The 12,584-nt window shown below is 37.6% G+C and overlaps 1 protein-coding gene across 1 annotated transcript in view; it reads right to left on the minus strand.

Moving 5' to 3' along the window:
• Window positions 1-4,725, minus strand: part of CCNH (cyclin H) — a 35,792-nt gene extending 31,067 nt beyond the window's left edge. The window contains exons 1-3 of the mRNA XM_069491973.1: window positions 4,475-4,725; window positions 3,034-3,156; window positions 1,131-1,204 (exon numbers count right to left, since the gene is read on the minus strand). Coding sequence (XP_069348074.1) covers window positions 1,131-1,204; window positions 3,034-3,156; window positions 4,475-4,591 — 314 coding nt within the window. The 5' untranslated portion in view covers window positions 4,592-4,725. The remainder of the gene's footprint in view (window positions 1-1,130; window positions 1,205-3,033; window positions 3,157-4,474) is intronic.
• Between the last annotated feature and the right edge of the window lie 7,859 nt (window positions 4,726-12,584).

Genomic DNA, 12,584 nt, shown 5'->3' on the forward strand with positions numbered 1-12,584 from the left:
AGGGGGGAGGGGATGGAGGCACATGCATATATTAATATTTAATAATGTAATATTAGTTAATATTTGATATTTTGAGACATATCTAAATATTTTGTGAGTATATTCTAAAATTGCCTAATAGTCACAAGTGACTATGCTAGATATTGCAGGAAATTTAAAAAAGACAGTTCCTGTTCAAACTTTTATCCATTAAGAGATATAAGACAAACTGTAAAATCAGGTTGAATCATCTAACATTACCACAACGTTTGACCATCATAGACTTAATGGCAGTTTCACATAGTTCAACCTAAATAAGGAAAAGCAAATTAACTGAGGAGGAAGACTACACTGTATCGTAAGATGTAGATGGAAGAGTGAAAAATAAAACAGTATACACAGATGTACCATAGAGTGTGGGAACAAAAGTAGGTTAAAGGAAGATTGTGGAAAGTCACCAGTGAACATCTCTTAGGGCATTTGATTAGGGGATTATTACCTCAGGGACAAATCTATGAAATTCACCTGGCTATTTTGTGAACTTCAGAGTGAGAAGCTGTAGGAGTAAAAAAGCCACTTCAAAAATCAAGATTGGAACTAAAAACAAAGGCCTAACCTTGACTGGTGGAAATGGGATTGGAACAAAAGAGAAAACAAACAGGGACAATATCATTTACAGGTAGCTCTTTGATGAGTCTCACACTAATTTCATCTTTATCTTTAATGATAAGCAGAGTGCTTAGCAGATAGCAGAAACAAAATAAACCTTTTTTCAACTGAAATGAATATGAAATTATAGGATCTGTAAACTGACTGGATATGGAGGGAGAAGAGTCACCACAAATGATTCTCAATCTAAATAACCAGGAAGAACAAAGATGTTATTAACAGAAAGAAATATTAAAGCAGCAGCTGGTTTGAGAAAAACAGAATTTGAATTTGGACAAGGTGAAGTTCGGATGCCATCAGTATTACAGGAGGTATAGGTAAATAGAGGTCTTAAGTTCTGAATGGCAAAAAAGAATGCAAATCTAAGTTATCCTTTATTAGGAAGTCAGTTCTCTCATTTATCCCCCAACCCCAAAATGCTCAAAGAGTATAAAAGTCTTCTTAAATGAAAACAATACATTAGATAGACTTATTATACTTACATTATTATCCGGGGATGATATTCCATTACTGAGTTATTAAGATAAAAACGCTTGAAATACATACAAGCTGTACCCTAAGATTTAAAAAACATGTTATCAGGATCTATTTGCGCATATGTAACATGTTAAATTTTGTGAAAAAGAACTTATTTATGCAAAAGTTTCTTTGAAAATGTTCTCCATAAATGTACTAACACTTGTTAATTCTGTAATCAAAATAATGAATTACTACAGAAATGTCATGGCCAAAAGCCCCTGTTCCACCCTTTAGTTGTTCATCCCCAGGCCACCCTGGGTAATCCTTCCTATGGTCACTGGATTTAAAACAACATATGTGTGTGTGTATTTTAGAATTCAGATCATCAAAAATGTCCTGAATTAGAAAAATTCAAGGAGAAAAATACAAACGTTCACAGATTAACAAATCAATCTTGTAAAAATATTGATAGAATAACGGTTGGGGCAATAAGCCTTCTCTCTAAATCCACTCCAGATTTGTGATATAACCATGATCACTGTTGCCAAACTGAACTGTAGAAGCAGCACATACCATTTACTGAATGCATTCCATGTGCCAGACTGTGCCAAGCACAAAACTATTGTTCTTATTTTAATCCTTACAACAGCTTGGTGAAGTATCACTATCTCTACTTTACAGAGAAGGAAAATGAGCATCAATGAGGTTAACTGACTTATTCAAGGAAACACATTTAATAAGGAACAGGATTGAATTCAACTAAGACCTACCTGTACTTTCAACCATTACATCATTTGGCAAGAACCAATAAAATAACCACTTATCTATTTTTAAGATGGAAAAACGTATTTCCTTTTAAATATTTTAGAAGTTTAGTTTTGTCATTTTATGGGCAACAAAACCAAAATTCTCCACCGATCATAAACATGTTTTATAAAGTTACATTCCATACATAAATTCATTCAAGGATTCAGTTTCTTCATCTGATAAGACTCCTTAAATCTACTGCCTCATTTTATAGTTAACTAATCAAGTATATCTAAAATTCTTTATGAATCTTTGATCTTTCAGATAGAGGTCTAGTAAACTAAGAAAAAGAAAATATAGATAATATTTTCAATATACTTCAATTTTTTCAACTATAAAAATGGAGATAACAATCCTACAGGGTTATTCTCTATAGGGTCATAAGCTAGTCACTCTGTATAACTTTAAAACAACGCAGACTTTCACTTAAGATAGACTTTTACTTGATCTTCAAAATAAACCCGTGAGATAATAAGGTAAAAATATTTTACACACCCTCCTACTCTAGCTTTTTTCTTTATCTTTCAATGTTTTAATCTCAGCGACTTGTTTCTCCTCACCATTGCCCACCCCAGCAAAAAACAAACACGTTCTTAGAGCCATACATCTAAAAAAGCTGTAACACAATCTTTTTAACCAAAGATAAATCTCCAGCTTCTACTAACCAAAGTTTAAAAAAATCTTGTGGAATCAACTTCAGCTGGGGCATATGAGTACAACTGACTAATTAATATATTATTTCAAACATGTGTGTCATAGAGTTGAAAAAGCACTCATCTACGTTCTAGTCCCAGTTCTACTGTTCACTAGTTGAGAACTTGGAGGGAAAAGTAATTTAATTTTTCTTTTTCTATTAAATGAGGATGTTACAATATGTCCAGCAGACCTCAATTCTTTTGACTTCGAAATGAGACTTGAAATAATTTTTAAGACATGATATAGAAATTTGTTATTTAAGGCCTTTATTGAAAAATACATAATGTGACAAAAACTTAACAAATATAACTAAAGTGAATTTTTGAGAGTAGAATGGATAGTGAATTAAGTTACAAATTTATAAGAGGACAGATTTCATAAGCCAGCTAAAGGACATTATAGTTCAGCACTACCATAACTTACCACGACAGACCTTGGCATTGCTGGCTTAAACACAGAACAGAATTCCAATAATCTTTTCTCATAGTATTTGCAGAGGGTCATTTCTTCATGAGGCTCAAGGAAGACTGGATCATTTGGAAGCACCTTTAAATCAAAATTACAACACAAGTTCAGTGAATTAAACAATCGTAATACATTTTTCTCTGTCTAGATTAAATTTAGCTTATATTTCCAAAGGGAAATATACTATGCCTCGTTTTCTCTTTAGATATTTGCTAATCATTATAACAAACAGCTTTAGGAAAATACTTAACAAATGAAAACGGTACCCTCATTTCACAACTTCTCAGCAGGTCAGCTGGACATTTGCCTAATTAAGGTATAAACAATCATGACAGAGTGAATGCACCTGCTCAGAAGTTTGATGTCATTATTTACAAATTTAAAAGAAGACAGATATTTCTGATGGTTGGAAAGCTTCCAACATCCCTTTCTGAGTCAATCATTATGTCACAAAAGTTGAGGTAAAAAACAGCAAATGTCTCAATAAATTTCTGCTATTTTAAGGTATACAGTTTGTAATTTTGTTTTAATGCAGCCCTAGGAGACTAATACAGGTGCTAAAATCTGTGATATGAAATAAATGTGAATTAAAAGTAACTCAGTAGCAACAATTTGAAGACATGGAACACTTGCTGAAGTGAAACCAGTGGGAGAACGGGCGGTGGACCTTGTAAGGAAGTTTAAACTAGGATGGGAGCTATAACAGCAAGGGCTTGGCTAGAGGGCCATAGTACAAACCATCTTCAGTCAATTGGTTTGTGCCAACAATCTCTTGTCTACCTCCCACACCCAACCCATTCACCAACATGTTGCCAAAGGGCTCTTTCTAGGAGGGAAATCTGCTAAGTTAATTTACCATTTTAAATCTTCCGAAGGTTCCCTATCCTTTCTGTATAAATCTCTACCTCTTTCCTTCTGCTTACAAGTTCCCTTCCTATCCCCTCAAGCCATTCCTGCACAGGTACTCCGGCCACACACGATCACGAGCATTCCACATACCCTCGTTGTAACTTATTACCTCCCACTTTGCACGTGTGGCTCTCTCTGTCTGGAACGCTCTTTTCCCATCTCAGCATGAGCTACTGGGAAAAGGCTTCCCCGACATCAACGCTTGAGAAGTGAATGGCTCTTGCCCGGAACTACCTTGGCATCCTACAAAATCTCCTCTTCGCCTTGAAGACCGGTTACAGCTGTCTCCCATTCAACTACGGGGATGGCGCAGTTTGTCTCTGTACCCACAGAACCTGGCAAAGTGATCCCCTATTTTAATAAATAAACGCACTCTGCTCCGCGGAAGCAGAGGCGGCAGGAAATGAAATTGTGCTGGAAGCCAGAAGAGCTCCCGCAGCTGCTCAGAATTTAGAGACGGCGGCAAGTGTGCAGCCGCCAGTTATCTCACCTTCCCGTTGGCCACCGCTTTGCACTTGAATTTGCGGTTGGCGTCGGCCCGAAGTCGTGCCAGCTGCTCCTCACTAGAGAAAGTCCAGTGCCGCTTCTGGCTACTGTTGTGGTACATCGTGGAGTCAGAGACCAGGCCCCGAGAGCCTACAGAAAAAGACCCCAAAAGCAACAACACCGTAGCATGAAGCAGCTAGGCCCCCGACCAGGATCCCACGGAAGCCTAAGGCATCTAGCGGGCGCGGGCGCGCTGACGTCACGATCACGTGGGGAGCCCGTCCGCAGTCGCACTTCCGGAGCGCACTTGGAGGAGACCAACTCTGTCGTTCCTAGGACGGGCTCCGGCCACGCAAGTGGGCGGAGCCAGCGGAGTGCGCTTTCCTTTCTGTGGGCCTGGGCTAAAGCTCCGTCTTTTCCAGGCAATATTTTAAAGCAGAAGAGCGACGCAAGGGTGTCCACGTGGGGCGCAAATTGAGAGTATGAAGCTGGCTGACCTAAATTTACTTGGGGTTATCAGAAGTGGGAAAGGCGCTTGGGAGGGTGTCAGTTTTTAAATAAGGGCCTCACTGAGAAGTTGACACTTGTGCAAAGGCTTGAAAGAGTTTGAGGGAGTAGTAGGCCCATCAGTCATCTGGAGGAAGATCAGAGAGAAGCGTTCAGGTCTTAAAACAGTATTCCTGGCTCCTTTAAGGAGGGAGTGTTTTTGGAGCGGTACCAAAAATCTCGGCGATTAGAACACGGTTGGAAAACTAGAAGCAGTGAATGTGTGTTGGTCCTTACTGTTCTGTCCCTTGTGACCTTGTCCGTTCTTTCCCTGTGTTATTTTCCTTACTCCTCAGTTGACAATTAGTCAAACCTCTTCCTCTATTTCCATCTCTGAAACCAAATATTTTGTAGTTTTAGGGTTTTCTTGAGATTCCCGTCTTCATTAATGCCTATAAGGAGCCTTACAATAAGCTATCATTAACACAAAATTTACAATTTTTTAATTATTAGGACTCTCAAAATTTCATTTGAGGTACACAATTTACATTGATTCTGAAAGCCTTTACTAGTTTGTCCCACTTAGGCATAACATTTTTTCCTGTGTATCACACATCCAGTCAGAAAGATGGATTTACGTATAGCAAATAGTTTTTCTAAAAATGAAAAAATAAACATCAGATAAAGATGATGAGACCCAGAGAGTTTAGGTCTCGAAAAGCCCACAGAGCTAAAGAGAAGTGGCAGGATGATTTTAATTGTCCTTTCTATGAAAATGTTTTTAGAGGCTTAAGAAAGGGAGATTTATTTCTTTTTGTTTCATTTTGTTGAGTGCAGCTGAGGGTAGAGTTTGCCACAAGGCCTGCTACTAATAGTTAGGTGGTAGTGGCTATGGTGATGGGGACACAAAAATGACTATCTCATAGTCCCTGTCCTAGAGTCCTTAGAGTATAGTAAAATGATTATGATATATACATAAACAATCTCCTCTCAATGACAGTAACCTTGGATAGGGCTGACCAAAACTTTAGTCCAGCTCCTCGAAGTTCTCTGCTTGACTAGGCCCAAACTTGGGCCTTCTTCTCTGTTCTTGTACAGATGCTCATGAATTTATGATGGAGTTACAACCTGTTGTAAGTTGAAAATATCATTAAGTCGAAAATACATTTAATACACCTAACCTGCCAAATATCCCAGCTTAGCCTACCCTACCTTAAATGTGCTAAGAACACTAACCTTAACCTACAGTTAGGCAATATATAGTTAGCTCACTCCCACTGCCTAGCATCAGGAGAGGATATCAAAAGATCAAAATTCAAAGAACAGTTTCTACTGAGTGTGTATTCCCTTTGCTCCATCATAAAGTTAAACCATCATAAGTTGGGGACCATCTGTAGAATCCAGTTTGAGCAAAAATCCTGCCAAGTCAGTTTAATGGAAATCCGCCCCTCCCTTAGTATCTGACCACCCTCGATATATTTGCACCCTGGCCTGCCTTCAGCAATAATCCTATCAAATCAGCTTAGCCAGAAATCACTTATCCTTGAGGTTTCCTATAATTTTCCATCTGCAGTCCCCCCCACCCTCAGGCTGCTCCTTGGTTATAATTCCCCCCTTGTCCTTCTTGAAGTCAGAGTTGAGTCCAACCTTTCTCCCCACTGTAGAACCCCGTTTCTATGGTCCCTATACCTATCTCCGTGGTCCTCTTTGAATAAAGTCTGTCTTACCATTTTTAACAAGTATTGTGAGCAATTTTTTTCTTTAACAGGGCCTAAGAGGGACCTGAGTAATAAAATTTCTGATGTTTGATTGCTGATGCTGGGTGCGAATGTAAACAAGACCTTTATGTGGTTTGAATCCAGTGGAATACCCAGAGATTAGTTAGTTCAACTCCTCTAGCCATGGCTCTGCCTGAAAGGTTAGTGTCTCCTCTGTTAGCTAGGGGTATATGTTCACACAAAGGTCATTCCCATGAGTTTGCATTTTTTTTTAATTACTGTTAATCCAAAAGACAGAGTTGATCTTTAGCTCTGTTACTACCATGATTTGGAATGATTTGTTACCACTTTATTTTTTATATCAATAAATCAAGAGTGAATACATTTATGGTAGAAAATACCACATGATCTTTTCCAACACAATTTTGTAGCAATTAACAGGATAAAAATATCCAATTTGTGACACAGATCTAGGGTTTCAGAACTCAGGATCTGGAGTCAGAATTCCAGCTTCAGCACTTACTACTGAGAATTCTTGAGAAAGTCACTTCAACCTACTTTACCCTAAGTTTCATCTTTTGTACAGTGAAGAAAATAGTTGTAGCTATCTCATAAAGGTGGTTGTGAGGATTAAATTAGTTAATACATGTGAAGATATAGTAGAGTGGCTGGATTCTACAACATATTTTTAAAATGTTACTTATTACTTAACTGACACATGGGATAGGCTAATTGGAGGATATAATATTTATATGAATTTGTATTGATATTGAGGGAGAGGGCATTGTAGGTGGATAGGATCTACTTGAGTAAAGACAAACAGGCAAAAAGTGCAAGGTGTGTCTAAAGACCAGGAAGTAACGTAGCTTGACTGGTTGGAGAATAAGGTGAATTATCTGAGATACGAATTAGTAGGCAGGTTAGCAGAGGGCTTTGAATGTCAAGCTGAGTAATTTGTATGTAGTGAGCAAAAATTTTTGAGTGGGAGAGTAAAGTGATCAGAGTTTCATTACTTTAGTCTGGAAATTATTTGTGACTGTTTTGATATTGAGGACTTTATCATTAAAATAAATTAAAATAGAACAAGGGGATCAATTCTAAAGTGATACCCAAATATCTGCTCTTGGACATGAGATTCAGGATTATATCACATGGGTAAATCCCTCTCCATGACCCCAGACACAGAGAGAGAGAGATAGTATATCATGTGTATCATATAAGATATGCTGTATAAGATATAATACATCTGTATATAATATATTATTGAGTGAAATTCTGAAGCAGGGCCTGGGAATCTTTGTTTATAAAAATTATAGGTTTGAAAGTTTTTACAAATGTAAAATTTACAGGACATGGCAAAGGCCCACAGGTTTGATGGGGTGATGGGATGGAAGAGGAGCAGAAACTCTCAAGTAGAGACTTTCAAATACAAATCAACATAACAATCATCTAGAAGCATGTTAAAACACAAGCCAGAGATTCCAATTCAGTAGGTCTGGAATGGAGCCACGAAAATCTGAATTCATAAGTGTTCTCTTTTTTTTTTTTTTTTTTTGAGACAGAGTCTCACTTTGTTGCCCAGGCTAGAGTGAGTGCCGTGGCGTCAGCTTAGCTCACAGCAACCTCAGACTCCTTGGCTTAAGCGATCCTCCTGCCTCAGCCTCCCAAGTAGCTGGGACTACAGGCATGCGCCACTATGCCCGGCTAATTTTTCTACATATGTTTTTAGTTGTCCATATAATTTCTTTCTATTTTTAGTAGAGATGGGGTCTCGCTCTTGCTCAGGCTGGTCTCGAACTCCTGACCTTGAGCGATCCACCCGCCTCGGCCTCCCAGAGTGCTAGGATTACAGGCGTGAGCCACCGCGCCCGGCCTCATAAGTGTTCTCTTGAGTTTTGTGGTTTTCAAACTTTTGTGTTCATAATACCCATTTGGAGAGCTTGTTAAAACACAGATACTGGTTCCATACAAAGCATAGAATTATTTTTTCTAGATCTGTAAAAAACGATGTTGATGTTTTAATGGGGATTGCATTGAATCTGTAAATCACTTTGGGTGGTATAGACATTTTAAAAATGTTGATTTTACCAATCTATAGCATGATATAATTTTCCATTTGTTTACATCCTCTGTAATTTCCTTCCTCAGTGTTTCATAGTTCTGCCGGTATTGGTCTTTCACCTCCTTGGTTAAATATATTCCTAGGTATTTTATTTTCTTTGTTGCTATTTTGAAAGGTATTTGGTCTTTGATTTTATTCTCAGCATGACTGTTGTTGGTGTATAAGAATGCTACTGATTTGTGTACATTGATTTTGTAACCTGAGACTTTGCTGAATTTATTTATCAATTCCAGGAGTCTCTTGGCAGAATCTCTGCAGTTTTCTAGATATAAGATCATATCATCAGCAAAGAGCAATAGTTTGGCCCCTGCTTTCCCCATTTGGATACCCTTAATTTCCTTCTCTTGCCCGAATGCTCTGGCTAGGACTTCTAGCACTATGTTGAATAGAAGTGGTGATAGAGGGGCAAGCTTTTCTGATTCCAGTTCTAAACGGGAATGCTTTCAGTTTTTCCCCATTCAGTATGATGTTGGCTGTGGGTTTGTCATATATGGCTTTTATAATTTTGAGTTATATTCCATCTATGCCTATTTTGTTAACAGTTCTTATCATAAAAGGTGCTGAATTTCTCAAATACTTTTTCTGTGTCTATTGAGAGGAGAAAAGACCCCAAATAGCCAAAGAAACCTTAAACAATAAGAACAAATTGGGAGGCATCATTTTACCAGACTTCAAGCTATACTACAAGGCTACAGTAACCAAAACAGCATGGTACTAGCAGAAGAACACAAATACAAAACCAACAAATCAGAACAGAGAACCCAGATATAAAATCATCCTCACATTGCCATCTGATCTTGACAAATCAGACAAAAACATACATGGGGGAAAGAATCCTTATTCAAGAAATGGTGCTGGGAAAATTGGATGGCCACATGTAGAAGACTGAAACAGGTTCCACACCTCTCACCTCTCACAAAAATCAACTCACGGTGGATAACAGACTTAAATCTAAGGCATGACACTATAAAAATTCTAGAAGAAAATGTTGGAAATCTTCTAGTTATCAACCTAGGCAAAGAATTTATGAAGAAGACCCCAAAAGCAGTCACAGCAACAACAAAAATAAATACATGGGACCTGATTAAATAAAAAATCTTCTGTACAGCCAAAGAAATAATCAATAGTGAAACTAGACAACCTACAGAATGGGAGAAAATATTTGCATGCTGTACATCCAATAAAGGGCTAATAACCAGAATCTACAAAGGACTCAAGCAAATCAACAGGAAAGAAAATCAAAGAACCTCATTAACAAGGGGGCAAAGGTCATGAATGAAAGCTTTTCAAAAGAAGATAGAATAATGGCCAATAAACATATGAAGAAATGCTCACCATCTCTAATCATCAGGAAAATGCAAATAAAAACCACAATGAGATATCACCTAACTCCAGCGAGAATGGCTTTTATCAAAAAGTCCCCAAACAACAGATGCTGGAATGGATGCAGAGAGAAAGGAACGCACTTATACACTGTTGGTGGGACTCCAAACTAGTACAACCTCTATGAAAGTAGTATGGAGAAACCTCAAAAACTGAAAGGAGACCTACCATTTGATCCAGGAATCCCATTATCAGGTATTTACTCAAAAGAAAAAAAGTCATTTTATCAAAAAGACACTTGCACTTATATGTTTATTGCAGCACAATTCACAACTGCAAAGATGTGGAAACAACCCAAGTGCCCATCAGTACATGAGTAGATTAATGAAATGTGGCATATGTACACCATGGAGTATATATCATGGTATACCATGGAGTACTAGTGAGCCATAAAATAATGGTGAACTAATACCTTTTGTAACAACCTGGATGGAACTGGAGACCATCCTTCTAAATGAAGTATTGTAAGAATGGGAAAACAATACCACATGGACTCACTATTAAATTGGAACTAATTGATCAATACTTATGTGCACATATGTTAGTAAAACTCAACAGAAATGAAGCAGGTGGGAGAGTGGAGAAGGGGATGGGTAAATTTACATGTAACAGGTGCAATCCACACTATCTGGTTGATGGACACACTTAAAACTTTGATTCAAGCTGTGCAAAAGCAATGCATGTAACCAAAACTTTTGTACCCCCATAATATTCTGAAATAAAAACAAAGAAACAAAAACCCACAGATTGCTGAATTTCTCATTCAGGCAGTCTTGGCAGGCCCAGGCATTTGCACTTCTGTTTTCTAGGTGATGCTGGACCACCACACTTTGAGAAATAGTACTCCAGTTGATTTTGATAGCTTGGGTGATGGGGAGGATGATGGTGCTCTTATCATTGAGAGTCTCCACCTTTTCTTTTAGGTTAATTGAAGGAAATCACCCTTTTATTTCTTATTACCTTTATAAGAAAGAAAATGGAAGATGCTTAATAATTTGTTGGCCTTACACACACAACGTGACCATGGTGAAATTTAATATCCATTTGAAAAACAAAAGTGATTAATAACCACATTCTCAGTGGCTAAAAATAAAGGTGAAGAAAAACGTTATTTTCCCACCATTGGATTAAAATATCCTTTAGTTATAGAGTAAAAAAATCATCAAACTCCTTAGTTGTTCTTCTGTTGTTTTAGAATCTAGACTTTAGGTGATAAAAATAATTTAAGAGCCAATTTGTTCTCCATTTTTCTGTTGACTACTCAAATTCTAAGACAGGGGTCAGCAATCTGTGGCTCATAGACCAAATCCAGCCAATGCCTTTTTTTTTTTTTTTTTTTTTGGCATGGAAGTTTTGTAATTCCAAGGTAAGAATAATTTTTACATTTTAAATGGTTGAAATAAAAGTAGAGTAATTACTCAAATGTAGAGTAATATTTCATGACACATGAAAATTATACAAAATTCAGATTTTGGTATCTGTAATTATATTAGGGTTCTCCAGAGAAACACAACCAATAAGATATATATGCAACATATAATAATATATGTTGGAGTTGGTTCACACAATTATGGAGGCTGAGAAGTCCTATGATTTACTCTGTGTAAGCTGGAGATCCAGGAGTGTGGGTGGTATAAATTTCAATCAAGTGCAGGAGAAGATCAATGCTCCATCTCAAGAAAACAATTAGGCACTGAGGACAAATTCTCCATTGCACTGTCTTTGTTCCATTCAGATCTCCAACAGATTGGATGAGGCCCACCTACATTAGGGAGGACAGCCTGCTTCAGTCAGCCTACAGATTCAAATGTTAATCTTATCTATAATTGCTCCTACTGACACACCCAGAGCAATGTTCAACCAAATATCTGGGTACCCCATGTTCCAGTAAAGTTCACACTTAAAATTAGCCATCATAATAGTAAGGTTTTATTGGAACACAGTCACACTCATTCATTTACATGCTGTCAACTGTGGCTGTTTTCATGCTATAGCCATAGAGTGGAGTAGTTAAAACAGAGACCATGTGGCCTGCAAAGCTTGAGGTATTTACTGTTTGACTCTTTACAGGAAAAACTTTGTTCACTGATGTTCTAATAGAGTGCTTTTAAAATTTTAATATACATACAAATCAGCTGGAGATCTTATTAAAATGTTGATTCAGACTCAGTGGGTCATGGCCAAGATTCTCCATTTCTATTATGTTCCTGGGTGAGGCCAATGCTGCTAGACTGAAAATTGCATTCTATTTCTCAAATTTGCTTTTGTTACAGCTCCTAACTACAACGCCTTGAAATCCTGCTTATTCAAGATTTCTTAAGGTCCATCAAACTTAAATCCTGTTACTTCTATTCACTGTCCAAGCTGTTTCAGCTTACTGTGAACTCTTGTTCCTCAGTGCACTT

This window comes from Eulemur rufifrons, chromosome 17 (assembly GCF_041146395.1).
Source record: "Eulemur rufifrons isolate Redbay chromosome 17, OSU_ERuf_1, whole genome shotgun sequence".
Classification (NCBI taxonomy): domain Eukaryota; kingdom Metazoa; phylum Chordata; class Mammalia; order Primates; family Lemuridae; genus Eulemur; species Eulemur rufifrons.